At 45.3% G+C, this 23,238-nt stretch overlaps 1 protein-coding gene across 8 annotated transcripts in view; it reads left to right on the top strand.

Annotated features, from left to right (window-relative positions):
• LOC120051170 (sickle tail protein-like) overlaps window positions 1-21,138 on the top strand; it is a 117,494-nt gene extending 96,356 nt beyond the window's left edge. For 4 of the 8 annotated variants that reach the window (XM_038997889.1, XM_038997885.1, XM_038997884.1 and 1 more), the window contains 15 exons: window positions 1,803-1,907; window positions 2,420-2,478; window positions 5,213-5,373; window positions 5,689-5,864; window positions 8,188-8,324; window positions 9,026-9,173; window positions 10,842-11,379; window positions 11,590-11,770; window positions 11,941-12,212; window positions 12,557-12,727; window positions 13,458-13,586; window positions 15,428-15,508; window positions 15,812-17,485; window positions 18,090-18,230; window positions 19,440-21,138. In XM_038997889.1, the coding sequence (XP_038853817.1) occupies window positions 1,803-1,907; window positions 2,420-2,478; window positions 5,213-5,373; window positions 5,689-5,864; window positions 8,188-8,324; window positions 9,026-9,173; window positions 10,842-11,379; window positions 11,590-11,770; window positions 11,941-12,212; window positions 12,557-12,727; window positions 13,458-13,586; window positions 15,428-15,508; window positions 15,812-17,485; window positions 18,090-18,230; window positions 19,440-19,964 (4,498 nt within the window). In that variant the 3' untranslated portion in view covers window positions 19,965-21,138. The remainder of the gene's footprint in view (window positions 1-1,802; window positions 1,908-2,419; window positions 2,479-5,212; window positions 5,374-5,688; window positions 5,865-8,187; window positions 8,325-9,025; window positions 9,174-10,841; window positions 11,380-11,589; window positions 11,771-11,940; window positions 12,213-12,556; window positions 12,728-13,457; window positions 13,587-15,427; window positions 15,509-15,811; window positions 17,486-18,089; window positions 18,231-19,439) is intronic. The other 4 variants (XM_038997891.1, XM_038997890.1, XM_038997886.1 and 1 more) reach the window with 4 other exon arrangements.
• Window positions 21,139-23,238: the final 2,100 nt, after the last annotated feature.

Genomic DNA, 23,238 nt, shown 5'->3' with positions numbered 1-23,238 from the left:
ACAGACACATCTCAACTATTCAGAGGAGAGTGCGTGAATCAGGCCTTCATGGACGATTTGCTGCAAAGAAACCACTACTAAAGGACACCAATAAGAAGAGACTTGCTTGGGCCAAGAAACAGGAGCAATGGACATTAGACCGGTGGAAATCTGTCCTTTGGTCTGATGAGTCCAAATTTGAGATTTTTGGTTCTAACCGCTGTGTCTTTGTGAGACGCAGAGTAGGTGAACGGATGATCTCCACGTGTGTGGTTCCCACCGTGATGCATGGAGGAGGAGGTGTGATGGTGCTTTGCTGGTGACACTGTCAGTGATTTATTTAGAATTCAAGGCACACTTAACCAGCATGGCTACCACAGCATTCTGCAGCGATACGCCATCCCATCTGGTTTGCGCTTAGTGGGACTATCATTTGTTTTTCAACAGGACAATGACCCAAAACACACCCCCAGGCTGTGTAAGGGCTATTTGACCATGGAGAAATGGCGTGCTCCATCAGATGACCTGGCCTCCATAATCACCTGACCTCAACCCAATTGAGATGGTTTGGGATGAGTTGGACCGCAGAGTGAAGGAAAAGCAGCCAACAAGTGCTTAGCATGTGGGAACTACTTCAAGACTGTTGGAAAAGCATTCCTTATGAAGCTGGTTGAGAGAATGCCAAAAGTGTGCAAATTTGTCATCAAGGCAAAGGGTGGCTACTTTGAAGAATCTCAAATATAAAACACTTTTTTGGTTACTACATGATTACGTGTGTTATTTCATAGTTTTGATGTCTTCACTATTATTCTACAATGTAGAAAATAGCAAAAATAAAGAAAAACCCTTGAATGAGTAGGTGTATCGAAACTTTTGACTGGTACTGTAGGTACGGTGCTCTATAACAGCTAAATAGGTACAAGAAGACTACATTTCAGTGCCCGGGGAGACATAGCTAACTGTCTGTTTCTCTACAGTACATTGTCTGGGGGCAGTACAGTCGGGATCACAGTAATTTCTCTTGTCCTCATCTAGCCCCTTTAAGCGCCCCCCTTTCTCCTTCCTCCTGTGCCCTTACATAAGTGGTGACAAGAAAACACAGTGCTTCTCTATGTCTAAGCCTCACTGGTCACCAAGCAATCACCAAGCATAAAGATCCTTCTTCACCCGTTTTTGGTTTTCTCCGCATTGCCGGCGTAATCTCTCATCCAGGCACAGGCCACGAGTGGCACAGTCTCTTGTTTTATTCCACAATGTGCACCCTAAGGTCCAACTCATCTCCAACCTCTGGGCTAAATCTACTAGACAGCCCTTGTCTTGTTTTTAGAAATTCAGGCTAGCCCACTTGTTTTTCTAGACTATTCCAGGCAGACTCCAGGTGGGCAAAGCAGACATGTTATTAGACCATGTTAGCTGGAATATATTGTTTATTTGTGCCTGAATCGAGAATTCACTGCCTTAGCACGGTAGTTTGACAGCTTGGAACACTTACAGTTATTGCTTTAACAGTGTGTTTAACTGTTGTTTATATAGCAGAAACCCCATCTACTTGACAAATCAATAAATTATTCATTAAGATATTCATAAATGTTCTAAGATAGAAAATATTCTCCAAATCCTGTACTTGACCCACTCTATGCTTTAATGTTATATCGCTAATTTGATCGCTAAGCAAACACGTCTGGCATGAAAAAGATTCCGGTAGTATTTAGGAAGTAACTCCCAACTTAAGAAGTAACTCCTAACTTAAATATTAGAAATGCCACCTTTAACGCCTAGTTAGCCCCAGTGTTAAAAGCTTGATTTTCTGATGTTTCCTGCAGACAGCGAATGAAGGCTATGGAGCAACAGATTGCCAGCTTGACTGGTCTTGTTCAGCATGCACTTTTAAAGTCCCCAAACACTAGTGGCACCAACGAGGCTCTCAGGTAAGCAAGAAGATGAAGAAGGGAGGCAGCGTGGGACATTGAGTTCTCAGAGATAAGCGCAGGTTACCCCAGCAAATGTGGACAAAAATAATAACAGATAAACTAGCTCTCAATTTTACCAGCCTAGGTGAACATTGTCGAGGGGAAATAGTGTGGACGAGGGGTCTGATATTGACTGGCTGCAGTTATCTTTGCATTTCAACCTACTCTGTGGAGATCTTGTGCTACTGTGTTTGCTTGAGTTTCCAATCATCAATCTCAATGTGGGCACCGTGATTGGAATGAAAATGGGATGGCTTACTATGGGAACAGACTGCTCCAAACAGTCATCATGTTAACCTGTCCGTCTATGTCAGTCTGTCCAACCATACTGTATGGCTGTCTGTACGTCTACAATGCTTTTACTAATATATGTCAACCCTAACTCCAGGACAGTTCCCATGGTTTTGCATTAATTCTCTTCTATTGTGATTCAACAGAATTAATGTCTCTTTCTCTCTGTGTGTGCATAGTGAACGACCCATGAAGACATCAAGGCAAGCGTCTCCGGTTCATAGTGCACCCAGTGCAGGTCAGGAGGACCATTATTACCCTTCTGCATGTATCACATTATGGTTTGCGTCCCAAATAGCACCATATTCCCTATATAGTTCACTACTTTTGACTAGAGCCCTATGGGCCCTGGCCAAAAGTAGTGTACTATATAGGGAATAGGGTTCCAGTTGGGACACAAAGTAGTGTACTATATAGGGAATAGGGTTCCAGTTGGGACGCATCCATGATCTACTTAGAGGTACAGTTCTCTGTTGCATATCCCTCAAGTTTCCCCCCAGGATGCATTGCATAGACAAGTCTCTTAATGTCACTCAACACAGTCTGCCATATGCTCTCCCCTACTGCCCCACTAAAACACCCAGTCAGTCAGACAGGTGTCTTTGCTCTTCGCCGACTCATATTCCCCTCAAATCCTCTCTCGTCATACACTCTAGGCAGGGGAGGGAGGCAAAAAAGCTACTAACTGAATATGTGCTGCTAAAAGCATTAATTAAAACAAGGGAGATGTATTATTTCTCGATCCCGCCAAGATGATTCAATCTTGTCTAGCTAGCGGTCAGGGTAGATGAGAGTTCGATAAGAGAAATGCAATCTCGAGGGCGGCGGGAATGAAAACAGAGCGGTATTTATGCGGCTGCTGCCAAAGCAACTCCTCACATCTTTGGGTTTCTTCTTCTTCTTCTTCTTCTTCTTCTTCTTACAGGTTTCCCTTTGCATATTGTTCCCATTCATGATATACAGAACGTGAAGAATTGACTATGGCTCATAATTCTGATTCCTCAAATATTTCCTTGTTGTTACTTCATAAGCTGTCCCCATCACAAGAGCATCCTCTCGGTCTCCAAACAGTGGATGAATCCTAAATGGCACACTATTCCCTGTATGGTGCACTATTTTTGACCATATAAAGGGGTGCCATTTGGGACACAGACAGTGTGACATACATGAGCAGCATTCATTCGAACCTGCACTTCAGGTCTGTGCAGCTGTCATTCACTATGAGAGGACTATGTGGTGAATGTTGGAGGGGGATTACAAAGTGACAATAGCACTGTGTTCTCTAGCCCCACTGCAGGGCTCTACTATGGTTGTGTCCCAATTGGCACCAAGTTCCCATTATAGTGCACTACTTTTGATGGGCCCCGGTCAGAAGTACTGCACTACATAGGGAATAGGGTAACATTTGGGATGCAGACCTTGTGGAAGTAGTGCTCTCTCGCTCGCTCTTTTGCTCTCGCTCTCTCTCATTCACTCAGAACATTCTACTCTCTCATTGTTCTGACACTTTGCAGGGACTTGTTCTCTTCCGCTAAGGGACTTGAGTGGCTTAGTGACACTGTGCTACTCCCACCTGTTGACAACAAGCGCCCCAGAGACAGAACTCAGGTTTCAAAGGTCATAGGTCATACTACTCCATTCTGAATGGGAGAAACGGTGTAATTGAATTCAACTTCAGTTACTGTCAATACAGACTGCAGTTGGCATGGCTTGTCAAGAGTCATTCTGTCGTCAGTCTCCAAAGCCAGAGGACATTACGTCTGGTGGTTGTTTTCGACAGCAGACAAACCCGTCTCCTGTCTCTTCTTTCTCACAATGATTGCATCCCAAATTGCTCCCTATACAGTACACTACTTTTGACCAGAGTTTGATGGGGCCTGGTCAAAAGTAGTGCACTACATAGGGCATAGGGTTCCATCTGGGATGTAGTCATGGTGAGGTTGGCGGTTGGCAGTCTATTTCAGTCAGCACTGCCAATGTAAGTACCCGTGTGCTCCTGTGGGCAGCGGGGGAGACGCCTAGGGAAGCACAGGCCCTCATTACTTAACATTAGGAATATTAAATCAGGAACCAACGCAGCTGTGGAGAATGTGTTTGGAAATGAGCAAGGCGAGTGAGGCGAGTGCTGGGCTGTGGCCAGGCCAATGCCTCACAGAGGTTGCATCTCAAATGGCACCCTATTCCCTATATAGTGCACCACTTTGTATTGCCACCTTCTCTATGGGCCTTGGTCATAAGTAGTGCACTACATAGGGAATAGGGTAGTATTTGGGACGCACACAGACACAAGGCAGAACGTGAAAAGGAGGGGAGAAAACATTAATACATTACACCACCCATTCAATCTCAGAGGAGACATTTTACTTTCTACGTGCATGTGCACTTTTGACTGTGGGGTATTTCATTTGCAGTAAATAAGGGAGTTATGTATTGTGTGTGTAACCGATGTGAAATGGCTAGCTAGTTAGCGGTGGTGCGCGCTAATAGCCTTTCAAACAGTGACGTCACTCGCTTTGAGACCTTGAAGTAGTGGTTCCCCTTGCTCTGCAAGGGCCACGGCTTTTGTGGAGCGATGGGTAACGATGCTTCGTGGGTGACTGTTGTTGATGTGTGCAGAGGGTCCCTGGTTCGCGCCCGGGTCGGGGCGACGGACTAAAGTTAAACTGTTACACGTGCTTCCTCCAAAATCTGTAGGGTTTCCATCACATTGTGAAAGGGATTTATGTAATTGTGAATGAACCTCTACAGCATAGCCTACAATATGAATAACTAAATGCTATGGATTCATGTTTTCCCATTTTTTATTTATTTATTGTACTCAATCAGTTTTTATACAGCTAGATAAAGCATGTTTGTGGCAAGTGAGCCCTCTAGCCAAATCTATATTTTCTTTCCAGTGTTGTTATCACAAGTGAGGAACTGACTAGCTTGTGGTGGTTTTAAATGTGGCTATTTGATTTGATCTTATTCAGGAGGTTCCCCTGTCCTGGCACCCAAAAGTGCCACGCCCCCCTCTGAAAGTGGCTCCACCCCCATACTTCCAGGCTCCACCCCCTTCCAGACTAACCTGCTCCAGTGCAAGAAGAACGTCTCGGACCTTCGGCTGCAGCTCCATCAGATGAGACAGCTGCAGGTAACGCTACCAGTGCTGTATCTAGGAGTAGGATTATTTTTCCCCTAGATGCTGATCTTGGGTCAGTTTAGCATTTCCCCCACTTATGGTTAAGGTTAGGATTGGGGGAGGGAAAGCTGATCCTAGATCTGTACCGAGGGGAAACATCACCCAGGGAGCCCCTATCTACTGTTATTGGTTATCAATTTGATATCAGCTGTCAAGCGTTGCTTCCCAGCCATTCAACTACTGTCTATCAGCTACTTTTCAACCCCTTCTATCTGTATTGGCTAAGAAACACAAAACTCAGCGTGTGTGTATGTGTGTGTTACCTAGCTCCAGAACCAGGAGGCTCTGCGTGTGCAGCTGAAGCGGGCTGAGCAGGAGATCAGTTTGAAACTGGCGGAGGCCATGAGACGTCTGGAGGACCCGGTCCAAAGACAGAGAGTCCTGGTGGAGGAGGACAGACACAAGTACCTGGGCTTGGAGGAGAGGGTGTTCAACCAACTAGGGTAAGAGTGAGTGGGGGGGGCAGTGTAGCAACTCATGTAGGTCCCTCCCTGTTTCGGCCCGTTTCGTTTGGTTGCTAGGGAATACGACCCAGGTGTTACTGACTAACTACAAGTACACACCTTCCAAACATAGCTCACAGGTACCGGCAGGCCATGTCTATCTCTCATTCAAGCCCAGAAATCACTGAAGTATAGGACCAGGCAGCCTGGGCAGGCAATTATTCACAGCATACTCTTAATTGAATTCACTCGTCGTGGTTTGCCAATCGGGAACGGTAATTGAATCCTTTTAATTCTGATATTTAACAGGCAAGGTCATAGCACTGCCTGGGTAGAAAGCGGTAAACATATGCTCCGATAAACATCACGATAGGAGCATTTCCTGAACGTTGGTTTTTCTGGGTTAATCAGGCAGGCGCAGGGCGCTGGATTCAGCTGTGTTTTCCTTGGCGCAGTGCCAGGTCTTACTCAGCAAAGGCCTGCTGTAGTGTTTTAAATATGGCTCGTTAATGAGCTCTGTTTGGCTGAAGCGCTGCGTGCGTGACAGGGAATGTGGTGTGAAAAGACGTAGCCTTCTCCTCCGGAGAGAAACGCAATTTAATACAACCTGGGAGAGTGTCTGCTGAGGGTTCTAAAAATAACTCTGAGAGAAAGTGAGGCGACAAACGACCAAGGTTTATCACTGTTACAACTACTGCAGCAATCCAAGGGTCCATAACATGAGGATGTCAAAGGAAGGTCAGTGAAGATGTCGTGTATTGCGTAATTTTTTCACAAATGTCAGTAGGCCCTACAGGATATTCCATAGTTTTAAGCACGTGCATTTCCTGCATTTCCAATCCTAGGCTCGATTAAATCACTCCAGAAACAGACTGGTCATAGGGAAGATCGGGGGAAATGCCCGGATGGGCTGGTCCATCTTTAGCACAGTGGGTTGGTCTTAAGTGGGGCTTTTGTGCAGAATGATCATTGTTTGGCTAATAATGGGGGCCTCGAGGAAAAACGTTTTCCTGTTTGGGGACCAATTGTGTGTGTGGGGGGGGTTCTGGTCCCAGTCTGTCCCTGGTCACTCCTATTTATTTCCAGTCAGTTCCGTTTACCAGTCATCATAAGCCCGTCAAAGAGGCTAGATCTGAGCCAGCTGTCAGCACTAAGCCAGTGATCCTACTGCCCTTGAGCAATAGAGAAAGATGAGAGAGAGTTGAGTGCCCATGAAGCCTCCTCAAATAGATGATCCCTGGGACATCACAAGTGTTTGTCAAGCTATCTTTAGAAGTGTATTTTAATGCCGCAACACTTTATAGACTCACACTCTACTTTCTGAACTCCTGTATAGCTCTTTTTCGACGAAAGAACAGTCCCCCCCCCCCCCCCGTCAGCTCTTCAGTTGAACTTTTCCATAGTCATCATCAAGAGTCCTTGACATAAGAGGGCTGCGACGTCAGTGGTTATTGTCTTCTTCACTCCCTATCGAGAGCAACTTTACAAAAAGTTTACGGGTTCTCAAGGGAAGTTGGTCACAACAACAACAACAAAAAGTCACCATTTAGTTCTCTCATGCAGTTCAGAATAGCACACGGTGTTATCATCCACCCAGCACATTTCCCCTTGGAGTTGACTTCTCAGGATCCCATGGATACAGTGCATCAAACCGATAGGATCCTATGTAAGGAAGCGGTCGCACAAATAAACCCAGTTTCCATGTGAACACAGTTGAGGTTTTGGCAAGTAACCCAATCCAGTCGGAGCGGACTCACGTAGAGGAAGTGCAGCGTGGTCCGACTAAAGGCAACTTTGGCTATTAAGGTTGAGGGCTGACTTTCCTACCGCCCAGATGTTCTTGTTTTTTTTATTAAATACAACATTGTTTGATTTGATCAACAACAAAAAATGTCACGCCCTCTGTCTTTTCACTTGTCATTCAGTTACCTCAGACTGGAGCTCCCTCTGTGCCCGTAAGATTTCAATTAGTATTGTCTGCCCTCTAGTGTCGAAATGGAGGCAGTGTTTCAGGTGACACTTCTCAAGTCTGATCTCTTAGCATCTCTAGTATGTCAGGGATTTGACGGTGCCGCCGTATCTCGTTTGGTAGCAATGGAGACGAAATTATTTAAATGTTTGAATGGATTTATGTAGAGCTGAGTTAGAGGGAAACCCACTTCATCCACCACCAATGTGTGGCAACCATTTATGGCACAAACCTCACCACACATCAGTTACACATCAGTTAATGGTGGAGAGGTGAGGAGTGATCAAAAATGATGCCAATTAGGAATGGAGGTGAGCTGGTGGTTTTGAATGTCCTCTCTGTCTGTGTGTGTAGGGAGCTTGAGCTGTATGTGGACACTCTGAAGAGGGAGACCGGCTCGGCGGGGGCTCACAGAGCTGTGACACTGAAACATGTGGAGGAAGGGGCCGTTAGCCTCAGGAGAGTGGGAGAATCTCTGGCAGGACTCAAAGGTAAGACTGCAGTACAGTATAGCCTACTTTTAAGACCCATACAGTACCTTAGATGATGTGCGTTGCCATGGATTCCATAGGTTTCTGTGTGCTAGGGTTTTCAGTTACAGGTGAGAAGTCCGATAATATAATTTATTAATTTATACTGAACAAAAATTGAAATGCAACATGTAAAGTGCTGGTCGCATGTTTCATGAGCTGAAATAAAAGATCCCACAAATCTTCTGTACGCACAAAAAGTTTCTCTCTCTAACATTTTGTGCACAAACTTGTTTACATCGCTGTTAGTAAAGTGTAGCCTTTGTCAAGATAATCCACCCACTTGACAGGTGTGGCATATCAAGAAGCTGATTAAACGGCATGATCATTACACAGGTGCACCTTGTGCTGGGGACAATAAAAGTCCACTCTAAAATGTGCAGTTTTGTCACACACCACAATGCCACAAACATGTTGCATTTATATTTTTGTTCAGTATAATAACATTTGGGTAACATAATGCTACAACTGGAAAACATATATATTTTTTAAGAAAATTTGCTTTTGTGTCCAAAATGAGAATAAACTTCGAAAAAGGTATTTTGAATAACAGTAGAGTTCTGCTGACGCAGCACACTAATAAAGATGTCCTCCAATGAAGGTTGGTGAAATGAATAGAAAATATAAAACTGAAACATGGTATTTCCTGTGTGTTTTCTCAGGGGAGTTTCCGTCACTGCAGACCAGGATGCGTGCGGTGCTGAGGGTGGAGGTGGAGGCTGTGAAGTTCCTCAAGGAGGAGCCCCACAAACTGGACAGCATGCTGAAGCGAGTCAAGAGCCTCACAGAGACACTCAGTAGCCTGAGGAGGTACATGAACCAGGGAGGGACCGGAAGTGTGCACTTGTTCACTCCCCCTCATGCATTTAAAAGCATTTTATTGTTGCAAGCATGGCTGGGGGTTCTCTTCCTCACCCCAGTCCATTCTTTTTAAATCCATGAGAGGGAGTGTACAAGTACCCACTTCAAAAGAAGGGTAGAGACTCAAATCAAATTTGCACTGAATACAACAGGTGAAATGCTTACTTACAAGCCCTTAACCAACAATACAGTTAAGAAAATACCTTATTTTTTAAAAGTAAGAGATAAGAATAACAAATAATTAAAGAGCACTAGTAAATAACAATAGTGGGGCTATATACAGGGGGTACCGGTTCAGAGTCAATGTCATTGTGCGGGGGCACCGGTGTCGAGGTAATATGTACATGTAGGTAGAGTTATTAAAGTGACTATGCATAGATAATAACAGAGAGTAGCAGCAGCGTATAGAGATACTTAAAACATGAACATAACAAGTGGCTGGAGTCTTTGACAATTTCTTTTCTGATACCGCCTGGTAAAGAGGTCCTGGGTGGCAGGAAGCTTAGCCCCGGTGATGTACTGGGCCGTACGCACTACCCTCTGTAGTGCCTTGCGGTCGGAGGCCGAGTAGTTGCCATACCAGGCAGTAATGCAACCTGTCAGGATGCTCTCGATGGTGCAGCTGTAAAACCTTTTGAGGATCTGAGGACCCATGCCAAATCTTTTCAGTCTCATGAGGGGGAATAGGTTTTGTCGTGCCCTCTTCACTACTGTCTTGGTGTGCTTGGACCATGTTAATTTGTTGGTGATGTGGACGCCAAGGAACTTGAAGCTCTCAACCTGCTCCACTACAGCCCCGTCGATGAGAATGGGGGAATCGAGGGAGTGAGAGGTTAAAAGAGAGACAGAGGGAGTGGATGGAAAACAGAAGCTTTCAGAGAAGTCAGACAGTGGGGAGCATGACTATAGTGTAAGGGATACTAACAGTTGATTATGCTGGCGAGGTGTTGGCTCTGATCCCATCCGATGGGTCATGCGGAATGGACAGAGGTGGCGTCCATCTTAATTTAGCTCTCCATTGAACCGATAAGTTAATTAATTTGGGCGCAACACTGCTCCCTGCGGCATTCCATTTCCATATAAACATCTGTCAGAGACACTCTGCTCTGTGGGTCGTCAACACTTTTTCCAAGGGTGCACCACACAACGCAGCCAAACTAATCTACATTACCTCGTCCCGTCAGTGCATTTCTCACCCCGCACTTCAGAGATGATTACACTCACTTTGATGCTGGGTTTGGGCCAAATTCACTTGGGAGGTTTATTGTGTTTTCAGGCTAAAGAAGCTTGGATGGTGCAGTAGTTCTTTCAAAGTTCCAAAGTTCTGTATGTACTGTTCTATGTTATGAGGTTAGGAGATTTGAAGCATGTTTTCATGGGAGCATGTCCTCATAGCTACAGTATGTGTTTAACCTTACTGGGATACAGTTTAGATTAACTAGTGTTTGGCTGCTGGTGGTCAGTTTACTGGGGGGGGGGGGGGGGATATATTTTCAGAAATCCTGGTTGGAATATTCCAGGAGGGAATAAGCACAAAATACAGAATCCTCCAAGCAGAATTTAACCTGATTTTTATAAGTCTAATAGTAAGTCTATCCTGCCCTCTATGCCTTACAGATGTGCTACAGAGGGTCTGCTGAAGGGATCTGACCCTGCTATGTGTGCCTCAGTGAAACCAACCCCAGCAGAGAGCAGCCCAGTCACCACCACCACCACCACAGTGGACTCCGACCCCCCAGTGGAGCCTCCAGCTTCCCCCTCGGCCCTCCCCGAGCCCCAGAGCTCCTCCATCAGGTCTGAGGTGGTCATGCCCTCCTCCCCCATGGTCATCCACCACGTCCAGAGTGCTCCGGTCCACATGCAGCAGTCCCAGCAGTCTGCAGCCCTGCTGGTCCAGCCCAGCCCACCCACGACCCCCACCCACAGCCAGGGCCGGGACTCCCCCAGCTCAGCCAAGGGTTCCACTGGCACCACCTCGGCCTCAAACTCCAACCCCTCCAGCCAGGGGGGAAGCCCTGCCCAGCAGAAGAAAACCCCTGCTGCCCACCTAGAGCTGGCGACCCAGGCTCCGGTCAATAACGGCAGCAGCGGGACAGGGAACCTCTTAATCGAGGAGATTCACACCAAGAGCAAAAACAGGGCCATGTCTATAGAGGTAAGCCCTATGGACGTCATTCTGCACTTCAGTCTATGATATAACATTTCCCCTATGGGTTATTATTTATCTTCCCTCCACTGCTGTCTCCTCTATCTCTCCCCCCTCACTCTCTCTCAATCCCTCCCCTCACTCTCTCTCAATCCCTCCCCTCACTCTCTCTCTCTCTCTCTCTCTCTCTCTCAATCACCCCCCTCCCTCCCTCCACAGGTGGCAGAGAAGGAGTGGGAGGAACGGAGGCAGAACATGGGCCACTACAATGGGAGGGAGTTTGAGAGGATCCTAAATGAGGCCCAGGCCAACATGATGAAGGGCATTCCCAGTCTGGATGTGCCGAGTGAGGGGGATACCTCTACAGCACCCTCTGCTGCCCTGGAGGAGCCAACCCCAGGCAAGGGTCTTTTCTACAGCTTTAGCTCCTACTATATTCCACTACGACAAAAAAAATATTTTGGACAGGTTTTTTGAAGCAAGTAAACCATTTTCCTTCAGGAAAATTACCCATTGTAGTTGTCATGTAGCCCTCATTGTTGACCTTATGTGTGTGTTTGTCTATTACAGAAGGGACTCAGCCTGAGCTCAGCTCAGCGAAACCAGCCATAGCCAAGCCTGCTGGTCCTGAGAAACTCCCCAAGTCGGTGCTAGAGAAGCCCACCACCACCAAGCCTACCGCTGCTGCAGACAAAGTGGGCAAAGTCAGCTTGGAGAAGGCCATCAAGTCCCCTCCCCCTCCACCACCCAGAAAGACCTTTCCCACCTCCAGCTCTGGAATGACCACCACACGGTCTGGTGAGGTGGTTTACACCAGCAGGAAGGAGTCTGCCTCGGGACAGGTCAGTCTGCCGTGTAGTTAGGCTGCAGGGTAGTCTGCGGTCAACTAGCTCTGGTCCAGGGGGTTACACTCGGCTTGCTGACACTGAGCCTTCAGCACGTAACGCCCTGGACCAGAGCGAATGGCAAACCATAGACATCGTTTCTACTTGGGTGGGCCAGACCTGACCTTAAAACAACGTGGGGAGAGGGGATGAAGTCTAAGGACAGTTAATCAAGCAATCTGAGAACCTTATAATTGATATTGGGAACGGCCCATGCTGAACTCTTGTGGTAAATAATATTGATGCTAGAATTCGAGTCATATTAAATGTTTTAACCCCCTCCCCCATTCCTGTCCGCCCAGGAGGGAGATGAGGCTGAGGTCCCACCACAAGCCCCAGCTAGCCAGTCCAAACCCACCAAAGTCCCGCCGGAGACCAAGCCCAAGCCCTCCACCCCTCCCCCCATTGCGGCCTCAGCCAACCACGAGGAGGAGGAGGAGGACGAGGGAGACAAAATCATGGCAGAGCTCCAGGTGAGAATCATACCGTACATCCAACAGCTCCTGTACATTTACCACCACACACACACACACACACACACACACGTCATACTTAAGCAATAATGCCCGACGCAACGTGGGGTGCCTGGACACAACCCTTAGCCGTGGTATATTGGCCATATATCACAAACCCCCGAGGTGCCTTATTGCGATTATAAACTAGTTACCAATGTAATTAGAACAGTAAAAATACATGTTTTGTCATACCCATGGCATACGGGTCTGATATACCACGGCTGAGAGCCAATCAGCAATCAGGGCGCGAACCACACAGTTTATAATATACAATAATGATCACATAGAACCACCGGGAAACACATCCACATACACACTGATGATGGTTGTGAGGAGGTTGAATGTGCCGTCTCTCTCCTTGACTGTGGGAGTGGGTCCTATATCTCTTCTTTTTGTGGTGGCTGGGTTACCTTCACTTGGCAGAGGATGGACACAGTCATTTACAAAAGCAGAATTAACCCTGGCCTTATTCTTAGATAGTTTAACCATTCGGTAACCACAGCACTAGGTTAATAGTATCCGAGTAGTGTCAGACCAGCACCAAGCAGAAGAATGTTCTCCACATAACTGCCTGGTACTGTAGGTGTTTTTAATAGACTATCACCTCACATATGGTAGGTAAAGTTTAGGTAGGCTCTAGCCCTCAGGGCCCTAAACCCTAATCCCCTGACCTATCTTCAATCCCCAGGTGTTCCAGAAGTGCACAGTTAAGGATGTAGGGGTGAAAAGTAGTGTGCTAGAGACACACCCTACTCGAGTTGAGCCCCAGATCAGAGAGCTAAGACCTGGGGCCTTATTGCCCCTCAAAGAGAAAAAGGTAAAGGATGTGGCGTCGTTTAGCCGTCCGTCTAACTGCCTGCTTCTGCCCACTACGTGACGCCAACTAACGATTGCCTTAACCTTCTCTGTGCCTTTCACACTTCCCTGCTTCTGCCTCAGTCAAGAGATCTGTACTGTAACAACTCCACTACCCAAAATCCCTTCTGTTTCTGACTTATTCTCTTTTTCCCTTTTTGATTTCAATGGAACTCATGGCTTGGACTTGTTTTTCTCTGATTAAGTCTGCAGAAAATGTCTGGGAAAGTTTGTGTGCATCCAACAAATGAATGATGTCTTGTTGCTACTGGTATTTGATTGCATTATGTTTGCCTTGACTGATCCAACCAATAAAATAATCCTTTATCTTGAATCCAGACGTAATCGAATGGTCTTGTCCGTTTTCTTTGGAATAACTGCCCTTTATTCAAATAATAATAATTTGCTTATAGACTTTGCTATATGAAATTACTTTGAGTTGATTGGCTATTGAGGAGAACAAGGTTTTATTACTTAGTACCTAGGTGACAGACTTGTTTTTGCAGACTTGGTTTACTTTTGGTCACTTTGACCACTTTGCCCTTTGACCTTTTTTCTTTACTTGCCTTATTTCTTGGGAACAATACCTTACTATTTCTCTAAATCTCTATAGAACTGTAACTTGATCTGCTAATTCATTTCAATACCCAAAGATATGCCTACTGTGGTTGTTGTCCACAGGAGAAAAGTATGTGTATTAGATTACAGTCACACAGTAAACTACAGTGTGGATGTGTCCCATATATGGAACCCTATTAGCTATATAGTGCACTACATTTGACCAGAGCCCTGTTTGCCTTGGTGAAAAGTAGTGCACTACAGGGTACCATTTGGGAGGTACACTGGATCGTATGTTCCTCGCTCAGAAACCTCACTCGGAAACCACGTCACACGAGATATTGTACATGGACTGTATGAGAGATCCAGTTATTCCGTGGGTCAGATTTGATCTCTTCCTTGAAAACCCAATTTTCAGCGCACACATCAGTAATGGATTTCGTCACGTTATTCCCACATACGCATTTTCAGTCATGCAACATTGCATTCCACTCACCACATGGGAATGATTGAAAAAACATTCTTGTAGCACCAACAACAGCGAGGATATATATAAAAAATGATGCAACACTGAACATTAGCTAGTCTGTGGATAGAACGAGTGTCCGTCTATACTCCAGATTAGAATAGTAGTTAGTTAACTCTAATTCCTTAGTAAAAGGGGCAATCTGGGATTGGTACATCCATTTTTTTGACTTTTTGGATAGACTACTTTGCTGTTTGAATCCCAAATTGTCCCTTAAAAGGTTTTGACATAATCCATTCCCTTATCCATTAACTACATTCCATCTCTCAATATCCATAACATACCATAACCATTCACTTGTGCCTGCATGAGTTATCCTATAAGGCATCTAGCAATACTTGTAAACAAACACGTTGTAAACACGAAGGACTGAAACATGCTGACGTTTCCGGATCGACGTCTTATCTTCTCGATCTTGAAACACATACTATAGTACAACAAATCAAAAGATGCCTTATAGGAGGGTTGTTGCCCAATGCAGTGTTAAGACCATGGATGTAAATACCTATGTGATACCAATGTACCATGCAATCCACAGTGTCTTCAACCTTGTTTCAATTGGCACTTTAAAATCAGGGCCAAATTCGATCTGTGCCCACTAAGACCTGCCTTGAATTTAAATGTCAATGGAAACGAGAGTGCAGTTGCACCATACAGTGCACCCATGGAGTGCAGTTTCGCAATAATGCTGTCCCTTAATTCACAAACTGTCCTAGCAGAGCTCGGAGAAAACTCGGGAGGATAAACATCCCAACGCGGATGAAAACGGGAACACCACCTCTCTTCGTCAAGGTCCAGGGGTACGAATACCATATTTTGACCGCTAAAACTTAATAGTAAAAATCTCAGGGCATTTATTAAGCTAAGAATAGTCTTGCCCTACAAAGTTTCAAACGTGCCTTGATATGTTTCAACATGTCAGGTTCTACAGCATATGATATGGGCCTTATGATAGTCATTCGCATGCCTTACATGTCATGATATACAGTATGTTCCCATATTGATAGGTTTGTCATGTGGTATAGTGTTGTGGTTTTAGCTTTTAGCATGGAGTGTTGTGGTTTTTAATATAAATTCTCTCCTCCTTTCTTTGCCGTATGCAGGTCATATACTACGTCACTGGGCAGATTTCCAAAGAGCAGCTGCCACCCCCGGCCACAATGGAGGAGGCTCCGGAACACAGAGGCAACCCAACACTATCCCCCTCACAGGTGTCAAATGTGAATGCTAATGACAATTCCCCAAGCCAGCAGCCACAACCGAAACCCCAGCAGTTAGGGCCACCTGTATCTCCCAAGCCTCTGTTCTTGAATGGCCCCAGCCCTCTGTCTCAGAAACAGGTGGTGACCTCAGAGTCATTGAAGACCCGCCCAGGAGTGGTGAAAGGGGTTCTGAAAAACCGAGCGACCACCACTGTAGATAAGCTTCAGATAAGCACAGTCAAGAGGATAGAGACCTCAGTCTCCTCAGTCGTCCAGGAGTCCAGCATTCCCTTTAGTAAGAGTGTTGTGTTGCCCGCTGCATTGCCTGAAGTCCCTCCACCAACCACCATAAGAGAGGCTCCTAATGCAGTGGTGTCTCCCCCAGAGAAGGCTCTTAGTGAGGCCACTGATCAGCCCAGACCCTGGTATGAGGAGGTGGATGAGGAGGCCAGCCTGAGCCCTGACCTCCCTGGTGAGGAAGCCCCTCCTCCCCCAGACAACATTGCCTTCATGATCACCAACAGCAAGGTCCAGGCCCTGTCCTGTGGGGAGTACCAGGAGCTGGTCAACGCCAAACGGGGCATCCAGACCGTGACCGTGTGTGGGGGACCTGGGAAACGGGAGATGACCAACACCACCCCGGGCGGCTCGGCGGGGTCACAGGACAATGGCTTCAACAACAAGAAGCCGGTCATCATCATCTTCGACCAGCCCATGGACATCCGCTCGGCCTACAAGCGCCTGTCCACGGTGTTCGAGTGCGAGGAGGAGCTGGAGAGCATGCTGGCCGCAGAGCGCATCGAGGAGGAGGACGAGGAGACGGAGGAGACAGAGAGGAGCAGTGGTGGACTGCAGGTAAAGGTCCAAGCCCCCAGCGGTGCTCTTAGCTCTTCCAGTAGTAGCTTGTCGCGCTCTTCCTCCTCGACTTCGGAGCTCGCCGAGTTGTCCGGTGATGGCAAGCCGGACGGGAAGAAGAAGTTTACGTTCAAGTTTCCGAAGAAGCAGCTGGCCGCTCTGTCGCAGGCCATCCGCACGGGCACCAAGACGGGCAAGAAGACGCTGCAGGTGGTGGTGTACGAGGACGAGGAGGAGTCGGACGGCACAGTCCGACAGCACAAGGAGGCCAAGAGATTTGAGATCCAAAGTCGCTCCAAACCATCTGCTGCCCCAACAAACAAGACGCCCAAGGCCCCAGCTGCAGCCGTTGTAAGGAGGGAGCACTCGGATTCCAAAGGCAGGACGGACAAGATCCGGAAGAGCACCTACAAGACCCTGGACAGCCTGGAGCAGACCATCAAACAGCTAGAGACGACCATCAGTGAGATGGGCCCAGCAACGCACCACCAGGAGAAACCAGTGAGGAGTGCAGCCAGCGTGGAGCCCCATGCTGGGTGTGTCTTGAGTGGGGAGAATGGAGGCTTGAAGAGGTCCTTATCACTCCCTTCCAAGAGTTCACTCCTCAAGGTCCCCAAGCCCAACAAGGCCTCCTCTCAGAGGAAGAAGACCAAACCTCAGCTCCTTCCCCGGCCAGCCGTCATCCCCACCGCCACTGTCACCCCCGTCACCAGCCAACAGGTCTCTTTCTAAGCTCTTGTCAATCGGGAGGCTTTGGGCCCTCTTTTTAGTCGTCCCTCCCTCCCTTCACTCCATCCTAACCACTGGGTTTACCTTACAACTGGGTTTACCAACCAACCACTTATTAACTCACTCCCCAGGTGTTTTGGAAATGTCAGAGCCCCTCTCTGTTGGTTTCTCCCTCTGTGTGATCATGGTCCAACATGATTGGGGAGTGGCATTTTCAATGGGTCCCTCCTCCTGTCTCTCCTTCAATTGGCTGCTCAAACTCTAACTGGGGCTTCAGCCAGTAGTAGACTCTTAATCACACAATGACACTCAATGTTGATTACACTGTCTTTTTGGTTTCTTGAAACTGTTGTTCTTGGATTGCATGAACTGTAGGGTTATACGTTTTGGTATAGGCTACTACGGTACAGGGGGTGCATGTGCTCTTACCGGTGTTATTAAGGTTAACTGTGAGGGTAGTCTTGAATGAACAGTTTTCTGACCTGTCAGTGTCTTGTTTTCAACAGTTTCTCATACCTCCAATATGGTGTTCTGTTTTTATTTTTTCTTTCTTTTATTTTCTTTCTTGTTTTGTTTCGTTTGGATCCTCTTGCAGAACGCAACCAGTGTCGCTTCCCCTACTAGTCGGATGCCAGTGCCCCTGTCTGCGAAGTCCAGGCAGTCGCCAGGGACTACTACTGACAAAGCAGGAAAACAGCAAAAGCTACAGGACAGCACTCAGAGGCAGTTTCGACAGGTAGTTTTACTATAGGGCTTTACCAGACACCATAGGGACTAGAGGGAACACACCTGTATAGTGAACACAGGACATAGAAAACAAGAGGCCTGTGCTAAGCGATAAAAATATATTTAAACAACCAAAGCTGTGAGATTTCAAGTGTTTCGTTTAAATGGGATTGAGGTGACCATTTTGGCTTCTGTTGATGTTTTCTCTCGATCTACTCTGACTGAAAGGCATGTTTGACTCTTGACTGTTACCCCCATAACATCATCGTACTGTATGCTTGTGCATGGTCCACACTGCTCATGGCGGCTTTTGCTGTGTTGGTGACATGAAAAAAAAGTAAAGAGAAAAGAGAAAGCCAAAACAGATATACCCTGTCATTGACTGAGTTCTCCATCACATCGCGTTTCCATCACAGCTGAGTTCCTAAACAGTGTTGTCAACCAACCCCCGGATGCTTTACTAAACTGATACTTCCGATTGGCCACGCTCCCTCCTACCCTCAATGCACCTCTACTAAACCCAAGCAGCCTACCCGATACGCTCCTTTCTTTTCACAATGCACAGTTACTAAAGAACACTTTAATATCCCTCCCTCCTACACTGGTGGAACCAGCCGGATCGCTGCGTTCACCGAATGCAACGATAAGGCTGGTTCCACCCGGCTACCTTCCTCCCTTCTCTTGATGCTCCTCTACCACCCATCTCTCTTCCTTGTAGTAGCAGTCAATGCAAATATTTGCCCCTACTGCTCCCGATATGCACTTGTATGTTTTCCACCCTCAAAAATCTCTCTTCTTTTATCTAACATACTCAACCTTTTCTCCCCAACCAAGATGCATCTCTGGTTTTGCCCTCCTCTCAGTTGTTGTCTCCGCTTCTCAGAAAGCTTGACAATCACTCTAACACACAGGCAGCACCTAGAGATGCCCCCACCCGTCTCCCTTTATCCCTCCTTCCATCCTTTCAATATTTTCTTTACCCTTTTTTAATGAATAATGTTTCTCTCAGTTACTGTGCCTCAAGTAATCCAGTAAACATAGACTGTAGCTAGTTTGAGACGTTTTGTGTGTCTATTAGTTATCTTAGTAGTAATAGGTTTGTTTGTGTGATTGTTTCATGTCTGTAACTTTAGTGAAGTCAATGTTGTCTTGCATTTTTTTACATTTGTTACCTTCCCTTTTTGACAACCAGTCTTTGTTCTGGCATCTCTGTTTGCAGGCTAACGGAAGCGCTAAAAGAGCGGGGGGGGATCATAAAACTACTTCCCCTACTTTACCTGCCTCTAAAATCCCAGCTTTTTATCCTAGCTCTGGTAAAGGCAGCACCTCCCAGTCTGCTCCAAACTCAGATGCTACTAACCCTATTAACCTTTCCTCCTCCTCCAACTCCTCCTCTTCCTCCCCCCACACCACCAAGTCCTCCATCCCATCCCCTCACGCCCCCCGCCACCCTGGCTCGGCCCTCTCCACCTTCTCCCACATCCCCTCGCTCTCTAACGGTTCCTCCCTCAAACTCCCCACACCCTCTCACACCGGTAAAGCTCTCTCGTTCTCCTCGCAGACTCAAAACGGTCGAGCACCCTCCTCCTCCTCCCCCTCCCCTCTGTCGCCCACCCCGTTGGGCCCGGGTGTGAAGAGCATCCGCACCATACACACCCCCAGCTTCACCAGCTACAGGCCCCAGAACGGCAGCAGCGGCAAATCCTGCATCCCAACCGCCACAGCAGCCAAGGACTCCACTTAGCTCCCATATAGTAGCCCCGTTGGGGTTACTTCTCTCAATCTCGTTATTCATGTTTTTGTGGTTGTTTATTGGTTTGTATTTTATTGTTGTAAAAAGCTTAATGGATGCACTTCCCCCCACCATTCATATTTCAATTTGATTTGACACACGCATACTCACACCGATGCTTTGACTTCGTTTTTAAGTTGCATTTTCCATTGGCTAAACTTGAACCCTGATTTTTAAAAAAAAAAGGCGTATTAGAGTACTGAGTAAATAGTTTTAAAAAGAAAAACAAAAGTGATATAGTTTTACTGCTTCGTAGGTTATGTGGAAGCTCTCGCTTTCTCAATTCTCTACTAAAAACGGTATTGAAAATATATTTTTCTTACAATATCTAAGAATGGAAAAAAAAATATGAAGTTGATGTACAATCACTATGACCATGTGAAATATTGTGTTTTATTTTTGAAAACCAGAGACTGGATAACCATAGTATATTTTGCTCTTACATTATTTCTTATGTTGCCCAACATTGAGCATAGCCCTAGTAAATGCCTTTTATGAATGCATACTGTACCGTATGTATAAAGACGTTTACAGTGAAACTACATTGACTTCTATTTTGTTAAGAATATCATGCACTGCCAATTTATTTTTAGGAGATTCAAAAAAAAAAAATTAAGGAGGTTTATGAGATATATTTTGGGTCTTTCTGTAGTTATTGTGCCTATTTGCCAAAGTTGTTGTTCTGACATTTCCTGACTATTACTGTAACCATGACATACCAAGTGAGAACTCTTACGACACACTCGAGGTGTGACGGCTCAAGTCTTTACCTTCGAACAGCTTTACTGGAGGTCTCTTAAGTTCATGTTTATTGATGTCTAAATGTATACAGTTACTAAAACACAAAAGTCATCGATGAACTGTTCTACCACGTGTACATAAACGCTTCTAATAAGAACTTTAAGTAGTTTTGTTAACATACCAAAGTTGATTTGTATGCATGCCTTTAAGATGCTTTAGGAGAGGGAAAGAAGAATTATGTTTGCACAGATAGATTTTGTAAATATTTTGGTTTCTCTCTCATTTTTGTAAAGCTTTAAACCATTCTACATAAACAGCAATGTGATCAAGAAAGGAATAATTGTGTTGTAATAAAAACAATAAAGGTCTGCATGCTTGTAATGCATTTGAGGACGTTTCTACTCACTTTTAGTTTCTCTCCTGTTTCGCTCTCAAGCCTGTACACAGTTCCGATGTACCAAGCAGAACTGAATGATGTACAATCTGTTTCAGTGAGTGGTCATGCCACATAATGGCAGCGTTCCAGGCTGACTGTGTTCCAGATGCACGCCAGATCTCACAATGCCTGGATAGGTGTTCATCATATCAGTCAACCGCATCATATGATATAGCAATCGGATGCTTGACTGCGGTTGATGAAATGGCACAAAACCAAGTGGATGCAATGCAGTTGGCCTGGAACGTGACCAATGCTTTGAGGGTGTGAAAACTGTGTAGGAGGAGAGGCAAATTAACCTTTGCGAATACATCTAAGAGTAGGAACAACAGAACCACTCTTACCTCAGTCTGCAACCTGTCTGTAATTCATTGATCATGAGCATTACTCCTTGAAGGCAAAAGAGCCTACTGGTAAGTATATTATTAGAAGTGGTTATTTACTATTTAAGTTGATTATTTACTATTTAAATATGATGTGACTCATGTATAATAATGTCCTATTTCAAATTAAAGTTTAAGTGAAGTTGATTTAAAGTTCAAGTTTAAAAGGGGAGACCTGCAGTTGATAAATCCCAGTTTGGACTTGATTATAACTTGGGTATTATGATATTTACCCATTTGATTCTTGAAGAATATAACTTAGAAATGCTTCATGAGCTTAGTTCAACTCTCTTAGCTCGGTCAGAACCCAAAATACTCAATTGTTTTGGAGACAATGTAATTACATACAAACGTTAAAATGTGGTTAAAGAGTAATTGCCCATTGAAAATGACCTATGTGGCATCGATATGAGTCAGAAACATGTATTCTGGTGTCAAATTTGACTACAAAGTGTAAACATGATCATTTTTTAAATCATAAACAGTCTCTTCCAAAACTGAGATAATAGGAATGAAGGGTTGTGTACCGTAACAGATTTCCAAGGGTTGGGCTTATTTTAATCCTCCCTACAGCTGGCAACACCCAAGTAATCATTCATTCAGAGCGCAGCTGCGCGTGACCTGATTTTAATTTGACCTAACTTGCTCACAACTTTTTCCATGTGGTTTCTTCTTTCACAGACTATATGAAATAATGACCTCTTCCTAAATATTTGGTTCAAATGATTCATTTTGTGTCTGGTTTCCAAGAAACAATGGTGACTCAACTTACCCCACTCTCACCTAAAATGCTTTTTGTCAATTGTATACACCTGGAGAAATTCACTTTTATTTATCGGCTAGCACTCATAATAGGATAAGATAGGATTAACTTTAATGTCCCCAAGGAGAAATAGTCTTCGACGCACAGTACTGCTGTGTACAAAAATAGACACTGCTTATTACACACTTAACATACATTGCACGTTATCTCTGTCATACACAGTGTACATATCTCGTATCGCTCAAATTACCACAATTTCAAATAGTTCCTCTCATAGTTCTCATGTAGTTCTCTACAGATAACCACCCTATTCTGTTTTTGAAACGGTTGGATCTGTGTGCGTGACAGGAAGGCTATATTTGCTACAGGAAGGCTATATTTCCTATGTACCTCTTGTTGATGCTAAAAAAAAATCACTAGAGTTATGTCCCAAATGGCACCCTATTCCCCATAGGCTTCTGGTCAGAAGTAGTGCACTGCATAGCAATGGGGTGCCATATGAGATACACAGGCTTGGGTTATATGATACAATGTAGACTTCAAATGAAACCACAGTTATGTGTAACAACAGAATCACTCACAACTCACTAGTACACACTAAAAACCTTTTTTTTTAAGGTTCTATATTGAACCATTAAAAAAGGCTCCATATATCACCAAAAAAGGGTTCCACTATGGCTACAACCCTTTTTGGGGCAAAATAAAATATTTTTTATGGTTCTTTGAACTTTTTATGGATAATGGTTCTGTAAAGAACATTTCTCAATCTCTAATAATGTTCTTTGTAGAACCACACAGGGTTTTTTATTCTGGTTAAATAGTCATATTGTTAAAGTTCCATAGGTTTTAGAATTGTGTTAATTAACAAGTTGAAACAGGTGTGCTAGCTCTGGTCCCTGAGAG

The sequence above is a fragment of the Salvelinus namaycush genome, chromosome 7, assembly GCF_016432855.1.
Source record: "Salvelinus namaycush isolate Seneca chromosome 7, SaNama_1.0, whole genome shotgun sequence".
Taxonomy (NCBI): Eukaryota; Metazoa; Chordata; class Actinopteri; order Salmoniformes; family Salmonidae; genus Salvelinus; species Salvelinus namaycush.
This window is presented reverse-complemented; position numbering and strand designations above follow the sequence as displayed.